The following is a 21976-nucleotide window of genomic DNA, read 5'->3' on the forward strand; positions in this document are numbered from 1 at the left end:
ATTCCTCCCCAGCAAACCGAACTTTCCAGTTAGGGTACCGAAAAAAGTAACTTGGAGCTGAGCTTCGTGTGCAAAGCGAATGAGGAAGCAGTTCAGAGCCCAGTTACACCATTATCACTGATGTGTGGGATGGAGCATTATACTGGTGAAAGAGCACTCTTTTTGTGTGCCATCCTAGGTTTTCCTTCAGCCAACACATGTGTAAAACGATCCAGCAATGAAGCATAATAAGGTTCAGGTTCGGTTCTACGTTTTCCCAGCTAATCAATGAGGATTATTCCTTGAGACTCGCAATAAACAGCACGGCACTGGAGAATTCTGAACCAATCTCATTGTACATTGCTACATACATTTGCTACATGATGAAGAGGAGTACTGTAATCCAAGAACTGTCAAGAAACTTATTACTTCCTCCCTAAGGTATCTCATGAAATGATCTTCATGTCAGAGCTATCGCAGGTGTCAGTGCAGAATTCGAGCATAGGGCGTTTTTGAGGTACCCGAGACAATGATTCTCACACGGTAGCTGATGTCGACGTTTATCGGAAGCTAAGAAGCCCAATAAAGCATCTTCCCTGACAGTGACATGCTGAATGGCTGTATTTTTAAGAATACCTCTATACAGTCTCACAAGACGAAAAAGTATCGCTATAGACGCTTTGAGGTCTACCTGCATATGTGGATGACGAAGCCGTCGTCGACTCCCCTGTCCAGCATGCTCTGGACGGCCTCCCTCGTGCAGACGGACAGCCCCAGGACGTTGACGTCCAGTGTGTGACGCCACTCGGCTGTCTGTCCAGCTGGGAACACAGCATGCCGCCATCATCAGTCAGCAATAAAGCGAAGGACGAGGACTGCAGTGAAACAGTGCAAACTGACACATCATACGAAATGCTTATGCTGTTAAAGTTACTGATCCTGTATACAATGAAGCTACTCAGAACAGCCACTATTTTAAATGTAGTGACAGAGCATCGTCGTTTAAGCCGATTCTGTAATCCTCGTCACAAGAAGTCGAGTGCAAACTGTTGTATCTACGTCTTCACAGCCACATTATGTCACCAGTATTATCAATTTGAGACGCTGAAGACTGTCTTCCACGGGTCCAACCTGTAGAAGTCGGAGGGTGTCACATCTGCACTGTGCGAAGCGTAAGAGATCTTGATCCAGTCTAAGAAGGTGCCAGATTAGCTGCCAAAGATTCGTGCGGTTTGGCATTACCATTGTGAATTGGAACCGCTTCCGTGTTCTTGTGTAATATCTTCGTGGTAGTGACGACTTTATGCTTGTAAAAGTTGAACGTGTCCCTCGCTATTTACGAACAGCGGCATTACAGAAAATCAGTAACTGCGTCCTTATCATTCCAAAATAGTAATTATGAATTTTTTGGCCGATGGCTACCTCTTACATTTGTTTACTATTCGGAAGGTGATGCGCCGCATGTACCTGGACCTTTCTCATTCTGGAATATATACAGGGTGGTCGGATACAGTCTGAAAATCTTTTGAGGGTGTTGCAGTGTAGGCTGAGTTGAGAAATAATTGTTAAGAAAAGAACTCGATACGTTGCGCCGTTTCAGAAATACACTCCTGGAAATGGAAAAAAGAACACATTGACACCGGTGTGTCAGACCCACATTACTTGCTCCGGACACTGCGAGAGGGCTGTACAAGCAATGATCACACGCACGGCACAGCGGACACACCAGGAACCGCGGTGTTGGCCGTCGAATGGCGCTAGCTGCGCAGCATTTGTGCACCGCCGCCGTCAGTGTCAGCCAGTTTGCCATGGCATACGGAGCTCCATCGCAGTCTTTAACACTGGTAGCATGCCGCGACAGCGTGGACGTGAACCGTATGTGCAGCTGACGGACTTTGAGCGAGGGCGTATAGTGGGCATGCGGGAGGCCGGGTGGACGTACCGCCGAATTGCTCAACACGTGGGGCGTGAGGTCTCCACAGTACATCGATGTTGTCGCCAGTGGTCGGCGGAAGGTGCACGTGCCCGTCGACCTGGGACCGGACCGCAGCGACGCACGGATGCACGCCAAGACCGTAGGATCCTACGCAGTGCCGTAGGGGACCGCACCGCCACTTCCCAGCAAATTAGGGACACTGTTGCTCCTGGGGTATCGGCGAGGACCATTCGCAACCGTCTCCATGAAGCTGGGCTACGGTCCCGCACACCGTTAGGCCGTCTTCCGCTCACGCCCCAACATCGTGCAGCCCGCCTCCAGTGGTGTCGCGACAGGCGTGAATGGAGGGACGAATGGAGACGTGTCGTCTTCAGCGATGAGAGTCGCTTCTGCCTTGGTGCCAATGATGGTCGTATGCGTGTTTGGCGCCGTGCAGGTGAGCGCCACAATCAGGACTGCATACGACCGAGGCACACAGGGCCAACACCCGGCATCATGGTGTGGGGAGCGATCTCCTACACTGGCCGTACACCACTGGTGATCGTCGAGGGGACACTGAATAGTGCACGGTACATCCAAACCGTCATCGAACCCATTGTTCTACCATTCCTAGACCGGTAAGGGAACTTGCTGTTCCAACAGGACAATGCACGTCCGCATGTATCCCGTGCCACCCAACGTGCTCTAGAAGGTGTATGTCAACTACCCTGGCCAGCAAGATCTCCGGATCTGTCCCCCATTGAGCATGTTTGGGACTGGATGAAGCGTCGTCTCACGCGGTCTGCACGTGCAGCACGAACGCTGGTCCAACTGAGGCGCCAGGTGGAAATGGCATGGCAAGCCGTTCCACAGGACTACATCCAGCATCTCTACGATCGTCTCCATGGGAGAATAGCAGCCTGCATTGCTGCGAAAGGTGGATATACACTGTACTAGTGCCGACATTGTGCATGCTCTGTTGCCTGTGTCTATGTGCCTGTGGTTCTGTCAGTGTGATCATGTGATGTATCTGACCCCAGGAATGTGTCAATAAAGTTTCCCCTTCCTGGGACAATGAATTCACGGTGTTCTTATTTCAATTTCCAGGAGTGTAGTAACCACTGAAGGTCCTTGAGCGCACAAATTCAAGCGGCCCGCCAGATGCAGCTAGTATCAGTTGTTATAGCATGGAAGCCAACATTCGAGACTACTCAGCCTTCGGCTCTGGTTCGATCCTTACTGCCGTCCCGTGTCCAATTATTGTGTCGCTCTCTTGCTCGGTATTCGGGAAACAAACGATCGTGTTTGGCGACACTGTCTCTGGTGGGCCTCTTGAATTTGCGTGCTCAAGTTGCAACGGTCTGATTACCTTTTGTCTTTTACTCGGACACGGTGCAACGTATCGAATTATTTCTCAGCACAACTTACCCTGCAACAGCATTACGTGCTATTCAGACTGTTTAGCACAACCATGTATATTCACGTTTCGTCACTGGCCAGTAGATGGGATGCAAACATGTCTTTATTGGCTTCCAACACTTGCAACCTTCTCTTTATCAGTCTCAATCCAATATGTTCACACTTTCCGATATTACAATTTTTTTTCCACTCTACGTAATGCTTTTGGAACGCAGACCATGTTTTTAGAAAGCACTCAGGTTCTTAAACCATTGTCTGCGAAAATAGACTCGTCGCCTCGCTGATGATTTGTGTCAATGATTTTAGTTTAAAGGGTCCCACTTTTGACACTATGAAACAGTACGTAACAGTGTAATTCCTTTACTATCAAAAAATTTTATTTCATTATATTTTATGAATCTCATATTTTATTTTTAAATTTCAGTATTGCGTTAATGTTTTGAAGGAATCGTCATAAATCATTTGTAGCTGATATTTTATCAGAAATGTGCCTAAAATCCAACATCCAATAAATTTATGAATTTAAACTACAAAGAACACAGCTAAAACAAAACAAGTCGCCTCTAGTGAGAAGATCGTAAAATATTTCAATCGTACTGTGCGAATGGAACCTGCTGCCTAATTGAAAAAGACTCAACTTAAACAAAAATTATTGAAACTAGTTCTGTAGGTTAAAAATAGCTATAATACCAAAGGTATACATAATTGCTTCGTTACAAAATGGTAAATACTAATAATATTGATGAAGGAAGTTAATGCAAGTCGCATCACAGAAGTGCTCTGCTAGTACACAACCTGACACATCCAGGTCTTTTACCTGCCTTGGTCCACTGTCTAGTGGATGAACGTTCGTTTGTCTCGCTATTTACAAACTGCGTTTGCGAATGAAAGTGGTTGTGCCAAACTTAGACTAATGAATGCGGCAGGGAATTATTCCATCGTATAACACTGGTTAAAAATGGATAAAGGTAAGAGGGTAGATGAACAAGCATTAGCTCGCCCTCTCGGATCAATCCAACAAGTAAAACTCTATTAATTTGGTATGTAGTGTCTCTCTCTACCTCTCAATTTGTTTAGTCGATTCCCACTCTCCATCACCCCATGAACTAGAGCATGTCGATTTCTTCAGTCCTGCATTTTCTCCTGCAGACGTTCCAGCTCCGAATCCATTACTGATGTGACGCCATCGATTCATCTCATCCTTGCCCGCCCTCTTCTTCTGCCTCCGATCTTGCTCAGCATTACCGTCTTTTCCATCGAATGGTGTCTTCTCGTAATGTCCCCAAAGCAGGTCTGTTTTTTTTTTTTTTTTGCTTCATTATTATACCGTTTAAGCAGCAATCTGGTTTTTATTTACTGTATTCATACTCTTTTCACTCCATGGATCTCTCTATTCCTTAAAACACTGTCATAGTTGTAATTCCCCTCTCTTCAAAGCAGTAACGGTCTCTTGATTTCGTAGCTGCATTCAACATCACAGAAATTACCTCCATTTTTGCTCCTCCCGTATGTCATGAAGTGATACGTGAAGTTGCATAATTTTCGTTTTCTTGACGTTCTAACTCAGATCAGCCTCTGTACTTTCTCCTTTCACTTTAAGTAAGAGGATGTTTAACTCTCTTCCACCTTCTGCAGCCGGCCGGCCGAAGTGGCCGTGCGGTTCTAGGCGCTACAGTCTGGAGCCGCGTGACCGCTACTGTCGCAGGTTCGAAACCTGCCTCGGGCATGGATGTGTGTGATGTCCTTAGGTTAGTTAGGTTTAAGTAGTTCTAAGTTCTAGGGGACTGATGACCACAGCAGTTCAGTCCCATAGTGCTCAGAGCCAAGCCTTCTGCAACCAGTATGGTGTCATCTGCATTTGTAAGATATCTATCTCAGCTATTTGAATTCCAGTTTATTCTTCATCTATCCCAGCATTCCTCATAGTGTCCACTGTTGAGCCAACTGACTTTGATCCTTTCCCGTCGCAAGGCTGAACTCACCTTGGTAGAGTTACAGGCATGTGTCATTGTGAGTGGTGGTGGGGGGGGGGGGTGTAAAGGCGGAGCGGGGACGGATGGAGAATCATTCTGGGGGGGGGGGGGGGTTACTAGCGCAAATAGGGTGACTGACTTTTGATATGGGCTGATAGTTATGCCCGATACCTGGGACCGAGATTCATAGCAACCACTCCTTAAGAAGGTGCGTCTTAACATGTTAACGTTAAAGGCCGGCAGTATCAATAAGCACCATTCACGTACGTAAGCAATTGACAACAATAACTAAAATCTTACGTCACATTTTAATTATTTCATCTACCTTATTCTTTACTATGTCATATTCATTTGTTTAGGAATGACTGTACTAACATGAAAGGCAAAAACATAGGAATGCAAAAGCGAATTTTAGATAAATCCTCAAGCATTTTTAGTTCCCTGCAGTAGTTATTCCCTAATTCTAGTCGCAAATTCTAGCTGCAAAGGCATCGTTCTACGCAGTTTCCTACTTTTGTTTGGTGAAACAATTTTTGGTTTCTTTTCTGTATCTGTGCGACGCTGGGCAGATTTGATGGTCATAGACGAGGGGCGTTCAATAGGTAACGCAGCGTTTCTTTTCTGAAAGCAGGTTGGTTCTATTCAGGATTCTATTAAACCTTATTATTCCCCACTCTTTGGGCACAAATCCCAATTTTTCAACATTATTTCCGTTCAATGTGACGGCCTCGCACCACCTCGCTGGGCTCGCTGGGAGAGGCAGTATGCTGACATGGTACGACTCTACTGGACGACATCGGAGGCACTGGACCCAACAAACGTCGGGAGGCGCGAGATCCTGGCCGTAGGGTGGGTGAGGAGGAACAGCCCAACGAAGTTCTGTACTCTCGGGTGCGCATACTTGTGTGAGGGCTTAGATTGTCTTGGAGAAGGAGCAGTTTGTTGGCATTTTTGTGGCGTCGAGCACACTGAATTCGTTCAGTTTCCTGAAGGTAACAGAACACAGTCAAAGTTGATCGTTGCCCCGTGAAGTAGGGCAGCAAACAGAATAACCCCTTGAGAATCCCAAATGGCCGTCGCCGTGACTTTATCGTCTGAGGATGCGGCTTTGAACTTCTTCTTCACAGGAGATGTGGTGTGGCGTGACTCCATGGACTGCTACTTCATTTTCGGTTCGAAGTGATGAACCCGTGTTTCATCGCCTTTGTGGTTGTTCTTACAAATAATTGCCTCGATCAACCTCCTGACGGGCAAGTAATTCCACGCAGATGGTTCTTCGTAGTTATTTTTTGGTCTTCTGTCAGTCGGCAAGGAACCCACATCTTTCAGTACTCCAATTCGAGAACGACTGCGTATTTGACTGCGATCCGTCGATCAGCTCGAATGAGAGTGGCTACTCGTTGCAACAGATGAAGCGTGACAGCTGTGTGCGGCCGCCCAGACCGCGGGAGATCGGAAGGTTTCGCGACCTTATTTGCGATGATGACAAACGCCTCACCCTACGACTAATCCTACTTTCGTTCAGCGCCAGGTCTCCGTAGACATTTTGCAACCTATTACGAATACCTGTGAGTCTCTGGTTTTCCGCCGAAGGAAACTCAACAACAACTCTCTGCTTGCAACGCACCACTTGTTACAGACACAATTCTGAATTCTACGTATGGCGCCGTGAGATGTTGAAACTTCGTAAAACTAGAGGGGTGAAGCGGAAATATTCCACCATGTCCCACAGCAAATTCCGCAATTTGCCAGCCGGAATTGGATGAGATAACGAAGTGTTGCATTACTTGTTGAACGCCCCTTTTATGTATCCTAAAGTTGAAGCCACTGAGTGCAGCAAGGTGGGAAAGTAGATTTGATGGAGTCGTCCATCTTTAGTACAAAATATAAGAGACTAGCGATGCACTGGTTGAAGTAAGCGAAGACGAAAATACGAACATAATGGGTGCACGTGAGGATGGCAATTTGGCTGACTTTATCAGTGCTTTCCTTTGTTGTAAGAAGGCCAATATTTGTTCTGTCTCACGGCGAAATAGCTAGCCAAATGCAAACCAGTATTATTGCGGGTCCTATTTCACATGCTATCGTCTGTCCACTTAATCTTGTCTCTTGAGAGCCACAGTTCTGTTAGGAATTTTTTGACTTAATTCTATACGTTTCGTGCCTTTTGCAACTTCTGCCATAGTCGGCGATCTACCACTGTTCAGCGTTGCAGCGAACAGTCGGTCAGTGCGCGACTAACAGGTGAGCGGGTATTTCTTTATCTTTGTGGTGTGCTGTCAATATGTACCACATGTGAAGATAACAGTCTACGTACATACGCACTGACACAAAACTTTTCTCTCCCGCCTATCATGTGAATTACAGCAAGCAATCGGTACGAAGCGCAAAGCGTGCACATTAGAAGTAATGCGAGATCTCTATTCGCCTCTGCTCCCTGCCTGTCACACCCTACCCCCCTCCCGCCCCCGCGGCGGTCTTTGTGCTCCTCCCTCCGCACTGCACGCTCGCCTCTGCTCACGGAACGAGAAAGAGGGAACACATTTTAGTTGTACACTCTGCAAGTGACATCACTTAATTCTGGTTGACGTATTTAATTTTGGAGTTATATTTCAAAATAATTTAGACTGTAAATCTTTCACTTCTGTTGTACTCACTTGTTTCCCATATTTGGCTCTGTCTCAAATACGTATTTACATCAAAAAGAGCTATAATTATGTGTGTTATGTGAAAATAAGACGTCAAGGACTAATGACCGCCTGTAAATAGAAGATGGGGCGCTTTCCTGCTTGTTTCTTCATCACTACTTCTACAGGGTTATCACAAAGTCCCATTAACCCCTATGTATTGCAGGGAAGCTACGTTGTTCTCTTTTTCTTGTAGGCAGTCACGTACATCTAAATCATGGGTGATGAGCGCACTTGCACCATCTAGGAACGGATCGTGATGAGCATGTGTGTTCACGAACGACCTCATACAGCAAAATCAATAAGAAATATTCGTCTAGATTTCAATGCAATGTTTCATAAATATTTCCTAGCAAACCTAACAATTTTACGGTGTGACAAAAACCAATTTCATCTCAATGTATGAAACATGACATGCGATCAGGAAGACTATAAATACTAATGCAAAATTATCTGGAGGATGCAGTGTCTGTCGAACGTTCGCTAAAAGAAGTCCATTCGTAAGCGGTCATCGGAATTGGGAGTTCCATACTCTACTTTACAAAATCATATGAGGAATGATTACAAGCTAAAGGCATTCAAACCTTCGTTTGCCAAGGAAATGAATGGTAACGACACCCGAAAAGTCATTAGGCTTGTGTGGGGGTGAATGCTTGATGACTTACCAACTATTCCTTCAAGGCAGAAATTGTTTTTCTCGGATAAGTGTGTAATATATCGCAGTGCAAGAGCCAGAAACGTTTCAGGAGTAAAGAAGACCAATATTTTTATGACTAACGTGAACACAACCCACCATATGTCATGACATTGGCTGCAATCACACTGCGTATCTCACCATTTTACGCGATTTGTTTATTCCGTATCTGCAAGATCGGGGACTGCTCGGTCGTATGTGGTTTCAGCAGGATAGGGCACCAGTCCATTCTGTTATCGCCATTAGAGAAAGCTTCAATGAGACATTTCATTACAAACGGACTGGATGTCGTTCTGTCCATTCGCGTGTACCTTTGAAGTGGCCGCTTCGAAGTCCTGATCTGTCATCCTGTGTGCAATGCGTTTTATGGGGCTCATTAACCCGAAGGTTTCTGTCACACGTTGCGAGACAGATGAATTCTGTTCGACGTACGTTTACTGCCATCATGCCAGCAATTTGGAGAATTTCACATCTAACATGTAAGACATCATATTCTGTTGTGAAAACCATGGCGTACACAGACACCCTGGAATAAATAATTAAGAACAGTCACACGACCTCAAAGTTGTCCTCTGTCATGTTTCCATATAAACACGCCACCTAAGAATATACGGACATGCCATAGGGGGAATGGGACTTTCTGATCAATCATTGGTCTTCCGAGTAATCCATGCTTCAAAATTCTAAGCTGAATGACGGCTCAGCTTTTTTTTTTTTTTTTTTTTTTTTTTTGTCATCAGTCTACTGACTGGTTTGATCCGGCCCGCCACGAATTCCTTTCCTGTGCTAACCTCTTCATCTCAGAGTAGCACTTGCAACCTACGTCCTCAATTATTTGCTTGACGTCTTCCAATCTCTGTCTTCCTCTACAGTTTTTGCCCTCTACAGCTCCCTCTAGTACCATGGAAGTCAATCCCTCATGTCTTAGCAGATGTCCTGTCATCCTGTCCCTTCTCCTTATCAGTATTTTCCACATATTCCTTTCCTCTCCGATTCTGCGTAGAACCTCCTCATTCCTTACCTTATCAGTCCACCTAATTTTCAACATTCATCCAAAGCACCACATCTCAAATGCTTCGATTCTCTTCTGTTCCGGTTTTCCCACAGTCCATGTTTCACTACCATACAATGCTGTACTCCAGACGTGCATACTCAGAAATTTCTTCCTCAAATTAAGGCCGGTATTTGATATTAGTAGACTTCTCTTGGCCAGAAATGCCTTTTTTGCCATAGCGAGTCTGCTTTTAATGTCCTCCTTGCTCCGTCCGTCATTGGTTATTTTACTGCCTAGGTAGCAGAATTCCTTAACTTCATTGACTTCGTGACGATCAATCCTGATGTTAAGTTTCTCGCTGTTCTCATTTCTACTACTTCTCATTACCTTCGTCTTTCTCCGATTTACTCTCAAACCATACTGTGTACTCATTAGACTGTTCATTCCGTTCAGCAGATCATTTAATTCTTCTTCACTTTCACTCAGGATAGCAATGTCATCAGCGAATCGTATCATTGATATCCTTTCACCTTGTATTTTAATTCCTCTCCTGAACCTTTCTTTTATTTCCATCATTGCTTCCTCGATGTACAGATTGAAGAGTAGGGGCGAAAGGCTATAGCCTTGTCTTACACCTTTCTTAATACGAGCACTTCGTTCTTGATCGTCCACTCTTATTATTCCCTCTTGGTTGTTGTACATATTGTATATGATCCGTCTCTCCGTATAGCTTACCCCTACTTTTTTCAGAATCTCGAACAGCTTGCACCATTTTATATTGTCGAACGCTTTTTCCAGGTCGACAAATTCTATGAAAGTGTCTTGATTTTTCTTTAGCCTTGCTTCCATTATTAGACGTAACGTCAGAATTGATCTCTCGTCCCTTTACTTTTCCTAAAGCCAAACTGATCGTCACCTAGCGCATTCTCAATTTTCTTTTCCATTCTTCTGTATATTATTCTTGTAAACAGCTTCGATGCATGAGCTGTTACGCTGATTGTGCGATAATTCTCGCACTTGTCAGCACTTGCCGTCTTCGGAATTGTGTGGATGATGCTTTTCCGAAAGTCAGATGGTATGTCGCCAGACTCATATATTCTACACACCAACGTGAATAGTCGTTTTGTAGCCACTTCCCCCAATGATTTTAGAAATTCTGATGGAATGTTATCTATCCTTTCTGCCTCATTTGACCGTAAGTCCTCAAAAGCTCTTTTAAATTCCGATTCTAATACTGCATCCCCTATCTCTTCCAAATCGACTCCTGTTTCTTCTTCTATCACATCAGACAAATCTTCACTCTCATAGAGGCTTTCAATGTATTCTTTCCACCTATCTGCTCTCTCCTCTGCATTTAACAGTGGAATTCCCGTTGCACTCTTAATGTTACCACCGTTGCTTTTAATGTCACCAAAGGTTGTTTTGACTTTCCTGTATGCTGAGTCTGCCCTTCCGACAATCATATCTCTTTCGATGTCTTCACATTTTTCCTGCAGCCATTTCTTCTTAGCTTTCCTGCACTTCCTATTTATTTCATTCCTCAGTGACTTGTATTTCTGTATTCCTGATTTTCCCGGAACATGTTTGTACTTCCTCCTTTCATCAATCAACTGAAGTATTTCTTCTGTTACCCATGGTTTCTTCGCAGCTACCTTCTTTGTACCTATGTTTTCCTTCCCAACTTCTGTGATGGCCCTTTTTAGAGATGTCCATTCCTCTTCAACTGTACTGCCTACTGCGCTATTCCTTATTGCTGTATCTATAGCGTTAGAGAACTTCAAACGTATCTCGTCATTCCTTAGTACTTCCGTATCCCACTTCTTTGCGTATTGATTCTTCCTGACTAATGTCTTGAACTTCAGCCTACTCTTCATCACTACTATATTGTGATCTGAGTCTATATCTGCTCCTGGGTACGCCTTACAATCCAGTATCTGATTTCGGAATCTCTGTCTGACCATGATGTAATCTAATTGAAATCTTCTCGTATCTCCCGGCCTTTTCAAGTATACCTCCTCCTCTTGTGATTCTTGAACAGGGTATTCGCTATTACTAGCTGAAACTTGTTACAGAACTCAATTAGTCTTTCTCCTCTTTCATTCCTTGTCCCAAGTCCATATTCTCCTGTAACCTTTTCTTCTACTCCTTCTCCTACAACTGCATTCCAGTCGCCCATGACTGTTAGATTTTCGTCCCCCTTTACATACTGCATTACCCTTTCAGTATCCTCATACACTTTCTCTATCTGTTCATCTTCAGCTTGCGACGTCGGCATGTATACCTGAACTATCGTTGTCGGTGTTGGTCTGCTGTCGATTCTGATTAGAACAACCCGGTCACTGAACTGTTCACAGTAACACACCCTCTGCCCTACCTTCCTATTCATAACGAATCCTACACCTGTTATACCATTTTCTGCTGCTGTTGGCATTACCCGATGCTCATCTGACCAGAAATCCTTGTCTTACTTCCACTTCACTTCACTGACCCCTGCTATATCTAGATTGAGCATTTACATTTCCCTTTTCAGATTTTCTAATTTCCCTACGACGTTCAAGCTTCTGACATTCCACGCCCCGACTCGTAGAACGTTATCCTTTCGTTGATTATTCAATCTTTTCCTCATGGTAATCCCCCCCTTGACAGTCCCCTCCCGGAGATCCGAATGGGGGACTATTCCGGAATCTTTTGCCAATGGAGAGATCATCATGACACTTCTTGAATTACAGGCCACATGTCCTGTGGATACACGTTACGTGTCTTTAATGCAGTGGTTTATATTGCCTTCTGGATCCTCATGTCGTTGATCATTGCTGATTCTTCCGCCTTTAGGGGCAATTTCCCACCCCTAGAACAAGAAAGTGCCCTGAACCTCTATCCGCTCCTTCGCACTCTTTGACAAGGCCGTTGGCAGAATGAGGCTGACTTCTTATGCCGGAAGTCTTCGGCCGCCAATGCTGATTATTTATCAAAATTTAGGCAGTTTCGGGGATCGAACCGGGGACCGAAGACGTTTTGATTATGAATCAAAGACGCTACCCCTAGAGCATGAAACGAATTTTTCCACAAATTATTAATAAAAAGGATTTTTCTTCACTTGCGAAGATTTCCAATCACAAAGTAACCATAACAGTTTTCCTCACGTACGCTTAAAAATAATATTTGACCGGGGAAAACATCTGAAAACTTACCACGAGCTTCTAGAATCCATTGCACGCAGAGTCGCCGCTCATTTGCTTTCCAAATGTGGACCAACAGACTTTTAAGTAATTGATCATTATGTTTAGGCTCATCAGTGTGTATAAAATAATAAGATTTTACCAATTGTTGGGAAGGCTTCGAGGAAAGCAATAGCTATCTGAGATCAGAGATAATAAAACCGAATGGCAGTTTATTCTAGCTATAGTAACGCTATATTAATCTGTGTCGTCTACGACGATAACAGACTAGGCCTGTACAGCACACGCCTTGGAGACTCATTCAAACCCCAGACAGGTCAGCCCAATGTTGCGCCGCTACTGCCGCTGTTCATCAACGGACGACAGCCTTCAGTGACATGAAATGTATTCGCAGTTGCGATTATGGGCAACCATCAGCTGTGTAATGGAATGATTGTAACTGTCGTTGTACGGATATTACTACAGATCAGAACGATACAGAGTAGCAGATGGGCGTTATCTGAAGCTAATTCCACAGATTCGAATACTGTAATACGCTGATATCTCCCTCATACCGCAGCACTACAGTTACTGTAATTGTCAGCATGTGTCCCAGTTCGAGGTAGTTCCTGCGTATACGTATATAGGACGAAATTAGGCCTCCCTCGTGTGTGTGTGTGTGTGTGTGTGTGTGTGTGTGTGTGTGTGTGCTAAGAGATTTATCCTGTTTATTTTTCGTTCAAATTCCGTGAGCTGTGAACAACAGCTACGTGTCCTATCGCTAGTCTCAACAACTGGTTTATCTCGCAGTGTGTTTGCCGTTTCAACATGGCATTGCCTTATCTGCCCGCCTGTGAACGCCTAATACTATTAGTTTTCTTTGGCTACGTAGTCTATAGCTGGGCTGATGATAGGGCTTACCGCCACACACTGTCTTTGCTATTTCATCACGGAACTGCCTCATCTGCAATCTTGGAACGTCGTAGACGGCTGGTTTGCTTTCAGCATTTTCCCAGAGTAGCGTATGATTCTTTTCTTTGTTGTACCTGCTGCCTCTTTTCCTCTTTCATTGACTGGGCGTATCAAACTTAGTGAACTGAACAATGCTTTATCGAAAATTGTGTCAATATTGTGTGACAGTTTTACTTCTTATGCTACACGCAATTTGTACAACAAAAATGAGTAGTGGTTGCTTCTGTGAAGGTGCGCTAGTGCGATCGTACTGGCGCCATTTCTGCGCGCGTTCCATCGATTCTGGCCCTCGTCGTATCATCTTTGCTTGGTTTAGTGTTACCTCTGGAGCTGTGAAGTAAGGAGTGGTGTATGGAAGTCGCATCTGGACGGGTGTGTCTGAATAGCTGGCGTACTGACGAATGCACAGAGTTGAAACCGTTCACCGTTGGTTCGTAGGTCCCGCCTTTTCACGTAGCGTTTACCGTTGGTGCCGGTGAGCTGAGGGGGCAAAGAGCGGCTCTCGTTACGAAATGCATCAGTTAATTGTGGTGGGCTAAATACGCCGAGATGTACTGAACCTCTTGTTAGCAGCTACGAGCAGGAGGTCAGTGTTATCCAGTCCCTACTTGGAGTCCTGAAGCTATTGGCCTCCTTCGCATTAACGTGAAATCATGTACGAAGACTATTCAGTAACTACTGTACTTAAAGACTGTTAATTGTCCTACGATGCTAGCTGGCCACGAATCCAGTTCTTTTATGCCTTTCAGTGACACCCATTTGGCCTGTGTGTGCCAGTCTGGAGGTTTCTTCAAGCGCCAAGCTTGTATTGTGCAATGGTAATCTGGTACCTGAAGTCACAGTTATCATTGATTATTTGATACTACTGAGTGTGATTTTTGTTTGTTGTAGACCTTATGGCCGACCATCTGACATTTGGTGCGTAGTGAATTACTGTGTCATTCAGTCACCAAGACGCCCCAGTAAAGGTATAAGATTGACTTTTTTGTCTTGCTTCAACTATTATGTAATTATTCTTTTAAATGACTTTTTACATTGTTCCTTGTTATTTGTAGGAAGGTTAACTTCCAATGTTTATGAACGGGGTGCTCCTATACTGAAGTTTTAATAGTTGGTTTCCTTGGAAATAATTTTAAATCTCAGCTTAAATACTACTGTGTATGTTAATTTCTGTCAAACTTGTCTGCTGTTTGTCCTTTGGTATATGTTGACAGCTATGTATCGGCAGCGGTTGACGCGTTGCTGTTCTGCTGTTCCGATGCAGGGACGCGTCTTCCTTCTGCTTCGGCGGCTTTCCCGTCATCGCACGAGGCCTAGGTGTTGGCAGGTCACACACGCTTCTGCGGATCTCCCATTTCAACCTCAAGCTGAGCAGTTTACTGTCATTCTTTTGGTATCATGGCTTTGGTCATTTTGAGAAAGTAATTTTGTCAGTGTTTCTGTTATTGGAAGATTCTTGTGGGAATGTGATGAAAGCCTTTGGGCAAACTGAGCAGAGTTTTTTGATTTCTTTAAAGATATTATGTGTTTAATTGTCATTACCATTTTAGTAGGGGCTCGGTAGTTTATTTTGTTTTAGGAGCCCAGTAGCTTATTAAGTACTTGATTTGTGTGTAACAGCGTTGTAGCCAGTCAGTCAAGTATTACAGTTTGCACGGTTTTTACACGACGATTGCGTTTGGCCAGCTTGTCCTTTTCTTGTCTATATGGGACGAGAATAACAATGTCTTATGACACCAAAGTGTTGTCGTTTGCCTTACGCTCCCCATTATTGTTAGTAAAAGGAAGATTTAACATGATCGTGTACCACCTAGCGTGAGGTGGCTAATAGACTTTGGACACCAACATTATATGTACTTGTGTCCAATGTTTGCCTCGGAGCAGGTCTGGAGCTTACTGATGCACTGGAGATGTACGCATTTTAACGTTCTTTACTTGTCGTTTGTTCAACTTAAATTCAAGTCCTGTTGTGGGGTTAGCCCACAGTTGTGCTAATAGATGCGCGGACTCAGCCCTGCCGCCCGTTTATTTAATCAATTATTTGTAATCGGTGTGTGTGAATCTCTAAGGAACCAAACCGCTTAGGTCATCGGCCCCTAGACTTAAACTCTACTTAAACTAACTTTGGCTAAGAACAACATACTCACCCATGCCCGAGGGAGGTCTCGAACCGCCGGTGGGAGGGGCCGCGCACTCCGTGACATGACGCCTCACACCGCGCGGCCACTCCACGCGCCTTTGTAATCGGGCCACCACTGTGTTGCACCGTTGACATGTTCTTATACTACCACTTGTGATTTTAAGTATAGTGCAAATGTCATTATGCATTGCGATATTACTTTAGAAACCTCAGTTATCTGTATTAATTTAGCAAGATTCTTGGTAACTGTTAGTTCGCTTATGATAGAATGACTATTAAATAAAAATGTATTTCGAGGGGAATGATAGATGACTCACGAAGTTGGCCCACCTGATCCTTGCTCTGGGTCTCAAACATATGACACGATATAAACAAGACATCCAGCCGTGGTCAGAGAGAAACAGTAAGCGTACAAGAAGCCTTTTCAGCACCGGCTCTGTGCGTAATTTACCACCTGTTCGTATAAACTATAAATCTCTTTCCAGATCCTTTGCAGCATCATGATGTCTCAAGGTTCTTACTTGAACGGAGACGAACTGTGGCTCACTTACTTGTTGGAAGGTTTTCTCTGCAAATGCCGGCGCTGTTGATAAGAACATCGACCCCTCCTAAATTCTCTTTGATCCATTTGAAGGCCCGTGGAACATTCTCCTCGCAGCTGACGTCACATTGCAATGGATAGAGCCTACCCGGAGCGTCCTTCAGTTCTCGAGCCTGCAAGAAATAAACGACAGATTTGTGGAATCTGCACGGGACAGAAGAAAAAAAAATCATTAGGAGATAGATCAAGTTTGCCATTTAACAAACTTGAATTCTATACAAGTGAGTGCCGTAATTACATGAAGAAAGAAGCTGTTGCCACTAAGGATGATAATATTCTTGTTTCCCCAGAATCTCGGAATTCGTGAACACAGGTAGCCTCACTTAACTTGATCATATATGTGAAGAAACTTAACATAGTCATTCAGTGTTAAGCTTTCGCCACTAACTAATCGAATTAAAGCACCAAGCAGGTAACAACCAAAAACGTTCATTTTCAGAATTCTTCAAAGAACTTATAGCAAATCAGTATGAGAAATAAACAATTTTTAGGACTTTAGTTGGTGTTCTGCTCGTTGTTGTAATTTACTTAGTGAACCTAAAACTAAAAAACCACCTCTTCAACTGAACAGTAACCACAATTCAGATAGGATACCGTCTACGTCAGGGGTGCCGTTCTATTGGAAGCCACATGGCCTGCTATTAACCTATTGTGAAAATCTTCCGCATTAGACTAGAATTGTTGGGAAGTAGGGCTGATGTGATTTGCGCTGTTAGATAGTTCGGTACCCAGTTTCTTTGAAGCTGACGTCGTAACATAATGTTGACCATTCTGCCGTTGCCTCAGCTAAATGTGGTTGATAATTGTCATGGTGAAGAAGAAATATTAAAGTGTGTACCAATTGTTGCTCCTGTCGGGCAATCTGAGCAGCGCGTTATTCAACGAAACTTGGATTTATGGAGTTCTTGCGATATAGCAAGTCATCTTAGGACGACCTGCACTATATAATTTGCAGTTTTTTCTCCAAGCAGCCCTCGCAACGGGCAAGAAAGTATTCATGGAATCGGTACATATCAAGAGTCCGCCGACTTGTTTCGTATTGTATGATCTGTCAGAAAGGAGGTAACATAGGTGTTAGCCCGGATTTTTCTGTGGGTCCCAGACAGAAGCGGCTCATATTTTTCTTTGCAAAGTGCACAGCTTCTGCATGGATGCCTCATGTCATCGAGCCACCTGTGAACAACTATTTGCCAGGCTTTCCAAAAGCAGTATCATTTGGACATGGTTGAGTCTCAAGTCGCTTGTATATATCGCTGCTTTTCTGACTTCATTACCTTGTACTGAATAACGAACGCGAACTGGAATATCTATTGCTTGAAATTAAATTACCCCAGTTCAGGTATATTCATATTGGATATATGTATACCACGAACGTACAGTAAGAGACTATGTAAAGCCCGAGCATGTTGCTATGAACTGGAGCCAAGTGGACTGTCCAAAGCAGAAACTTCGTCAGTTCGGTGCAGGGCTTACCTGAAGAATCCACGAGCTACGGAGACCAGTACAGTTACCCCAGTGTCCTCCAAAGACCAGAAGCGGCCAAGAGGGAAGAGAGGGCGTGTGGTACACATTTTGTTGAGTGTGACTCGAAATTCCCAAAGATCTCCAGATAAAAATTCGTAATCTGAAAACCCAATAACTGAAACCGATGTAATATCAAATAGGGGACGTGAGGTTCTTGAAGTGTTAGTTGTCATCTGCCGGAGCGAGAGCTTCAAATAACTCTCACATAACACTAGACACGCCGTTCACCAGTAAAGGGAATATGCATCGCAAAGTTGGGACAGAAACTCTCCTCTTGGTTGGGCGAGCAAAATTATTAGGTTAGGCGAAATTCAAATAAAACGTAACTGCTAGTACACACAGACGAAAGTATTTAACGGTGATCCAGTTAGCCTTATAACTGCATGCTTGCACATGATCTCAGAATTAGAAGCGCCTGTAGTAAAGCCATTCAACATAGCATAAATTGAATTACACGGATGTAGCTCAACTATACATTAGCAGAAAGGGGCTACTTTCATGTAGCTAGTACAAACCATGAAATTTTCACTTACTTTATCGACAGTAAGAACAAACAATCTTGTAAACTAATATTAAATCCGTCATCAGATAACTGCTCCGAAAAACGAGTTTCAAAACAATCGCGTGAGAGAAACACTTTAGCCCTGCTGACAACAAGAAAAGTAGAAGATGTTGAATCCGCCGACAAAGAGATAGTGATTCGCGAACATGGTTAGCGATGTTGGTCACCAAGAGAAAACATTTATAAAGAAATCAAGGGGATCATTCGCAAATATTGGAACTGATAGACAGTTCTACCTAAAAGACGCAATAGAGCCCTTACTCCAAATTCCAAAATCATAGACGAGTTGTGGCTGATGTTCAGACTTACTATAGATCTCTGTGTAGGTAATAAAAAGACAACGATGCCCTGTTTTGGTTAAATAGTAAGACTACATTTTGAAATCGGTGCAAATTAAATTTTGTTACACTCTTGCTAAGGAACAAATACCGTATCTCTTACTACTGTCTCTGACTCAATTGCTCTCCATGCTCTCGCACTGTTTTGCATGATACAGCCGTAGGTCTTCTCAATAGTAGAGAGTTCTCGACAAAGGTTGCAGTATACTGATCACGTAAACTTTACCGATTAAGATGTTTCGGTGTGGAGGGAAATGATCGACTCAGTAATTCAAGTTGTAGTAATTGCACAGGTCACTCTTGTTTTCACATCATGCACGGGCTCTTGACGTAATTGCTGAGTATACTACTGGCCATTAAAATTGCTACACCAAGAAGAAATGCAGATGATAAACGGGTATTCATTGGACAAATATATTATACTAGAACTGACATGTCATTACATTTTCACGCAATTTGGGTGCGTAGATCCTGAGAAATCAGTACCCAGAACAACCACCTCTGCCGCAATAACGGCCGGGATACGCCTGGACATTGAGTCAAACAGAACTTGGATGGCGTGTACAGGTACAGCTGCCTCTGCAGCTACAACACGATATCACAGTTCATCAAGAGTAGTGACTGGCGTATTGTGACGAGCCAGTTGCTCGACCACCTTTGACCAGACGTTTTCAATTGGTGAGAGATCTGGAGAATGTGCTGGCCTGGGCAGCAGACGAACATTTTCAGTATCCAGAGAGGCCCGTACAGAACCTGCAACATGCGGTCGTGCATTATCCCGCTCAAATGTAGGGTTTCGCAGGGATAGAATGAAGGGAAGAGCCACGAAGGGTATCGATTTAATTAATTATTCAATCGATACTATGGAATGAGGGAGTATTTCCAAGACATCCACAGTTGCGGGTTTATCAGGTATCCAGTACTTCGTTCATATCAAACAAGGGAATAGTGGGGTACACAACACACTCTGCCTACTTCTTCCTAAATGTATTAATGTCTTTGTTCCATCTGCTACAGGCTTCCATAGCAGCGGAAGTGTGAGAACAAAGGTACATAGCCACTAACAGAGTTTCATCTGCGTGAGTGTTGAGGGGGACAGGTGCGTTTGGAAGGGAGGAAGTGTGGGGAGGATATCTTGGTGTGTGTATTTGCATACGTTGGTACACACAAACAGGGAGTAATCTCTTGAGAGAGAGAGAGAGAGAGAAGGACAGGAGGTGAGCCCGGTATCAATCTGGGACGGATGCTACTACCTGATCCTTTGTCTGTGGAGCATTATCGCGATCTCGTGGCTGGGGCAGTCCCTGGCCAGTGGCGGGCGCTGTGCAGTGTGGTCAGTCTGGCAGTCAGCGACATGATCAACAGTTTAGTTTCGCCAGATATGTTTAGGGCGATCTGTGACAGAGTAATTACGTGTGGTGAGTGTTCGATGACAGCATTCCTTGCATGATTGGAATAAAGAAGCACCACAATAATTTAAAATTTCCATACTGCATCGTCAACCACAAATATTGAATAAACAATATTCCACACATTGCCCTGTCCTGCAGAAATTGTTTAAACAATATTTCATATGGAGCAATCGATATCTCGCCAATTAGCTAATCAACTGAGTTCTTTCCTACTAATTTCTAGTATGGGGAGGGGAGGGAGAGTGAGGGAGGTGTGGCTAGAACATTCCCCAGATGGCATGGATTTAACCAGTTAATAAATTTAATTAGTCAATTAATTTGACATCAAATGTGATTTCTATGGGCGAAGAGAATTCGTAGACGGGTGGAGGAAGAGGCAGATGAGGGGGATGTTGAAGGGTTTTTCTCAGGAGGGCAGAGTATCCTAAGGGGATCATAAATGAACCCCAAGGATGTCATAAATCAATTTAAAGAACAATATATTAAGGCGAGGTGGAGGGGGTGGCGTTACATGAAAAATCTCTTAGCAGTATAATATGTTAACGTCATAAATCAATCAGCTTCCACAATTTAATTAAGTTGCATATCAATTTGGTATCGAAAGTGAACCAGAACCAAGGCTGCCGTATTACTGCTGTAACCTGTAACATCACCTGTTCACGCGCAGTATACTTCCTTCTGGTGTTTCACGTGGGTCTTATCTCTTCTATGAACACTCCAAAATTTACGTTGAATGTTGACACATTTGTTCCCTCCCTAGTTACAAGTCCACTCCAGTGTGCAGCACACGGTTATTATATGACGGAATGTTCAAGCAAATACTCTCCTGAAGTGTTAAATTGATTCCAAGATCAATGATTCAGGCTGTGGGAAAATCAATTTTGTATAATATCCTTTTTTCCAGGAATTCTGAACCTAAGGTATGCCGATCTATGAAGTGTAGAAACTGTGACAGAACTATAGATTTGTAGGTGGGTCGTGAGTCGCGACCTGCGACTGGATATTTCAGTCAGTAGAGTATTTACCAGTTGGGGGAAAGGTTCTTGGTTCGAGTCCTAGTCTGGTACAAAGGGCGTTTCAGATCTGCACGTATTCTGTTGCAGACTAAAATTCTTTCTGGACGTCAGGAAGACACTGCAAAAGTCGTTAGCTGCCCTGAAATTGAACGCTGAAACTGCTTGGGGGTGGGGGGAGGGAGGCGAGATGTACGACTGCTATTTCCTATCCATGAGGTTCAGAAGTGCATGCATGCGTGTCTGAAAGGACAGCGTATCGTCCTTCTTATCACGACAGGGACTGCACTATCGAATTTTTCTGCCAACGCTGGACAGTGACTTTCAATTAAACTTTCCTCCCCTGTACGGGAATTACATAATGTGTGTACGAGTACAGGTTGTGTTGCAGGAAAGACGACATATGGAAGTTTAGGCGAGGCCATGAGTTGTTCACGGATAGCGAAAGCAGTAAACGTGAATGCTCATATAAAGCTGGAAGTCCAGGTTTGAATCTCGGGTGGGCACAAATTCTCACTGTCGTCATTCACTTAAGCTGATGGTTCTTCGTATTCGCAAATGTGAATAAATTTTATGTATTTCATAACGGCTGTAG

General features: G+C 43.9%; 1 protein-coding gene across 1 annotated transcript in view; it reads right to left on the reverse strand.

Annotated features, from left to right (window-relative positions):
* Positions 1-21976, reverse strand: part of LOC126235615 (farnesol dehydrogenase-like) — a 63023-nt gene that overhangs the window by 30399 nt on the left and 10648 nt on the right. The window contains exons 2-3 of the mRNA XM_049944327.1: positions 16483-16645; positions 671-800 (exon numbers count right to left, since the gene is read on the reverse strand). Coding sequence (XP_049800284.1) covers positions 671-800; positions 16483-16645 — 293 coding nt within the window. The remainder of the gene's footprint in view (positions 1-670; positions 801-16482; positions 16646-21976) is intronic.

This window comes from Schistocerca nitens, chromosome 2 (assembly GCF_023898315.1).
Source record: "Schistocerca nitens isolate TAMUIC-IGC-003100 chromosome 2, iqSchNite1.1, whole genome shotgun sequence".
NCBI lineage: Eukaryota > Metazoa > Arthropoda > Insecta > Orthoptera > Acrididae > Schistocerca > Schistocerca nitens.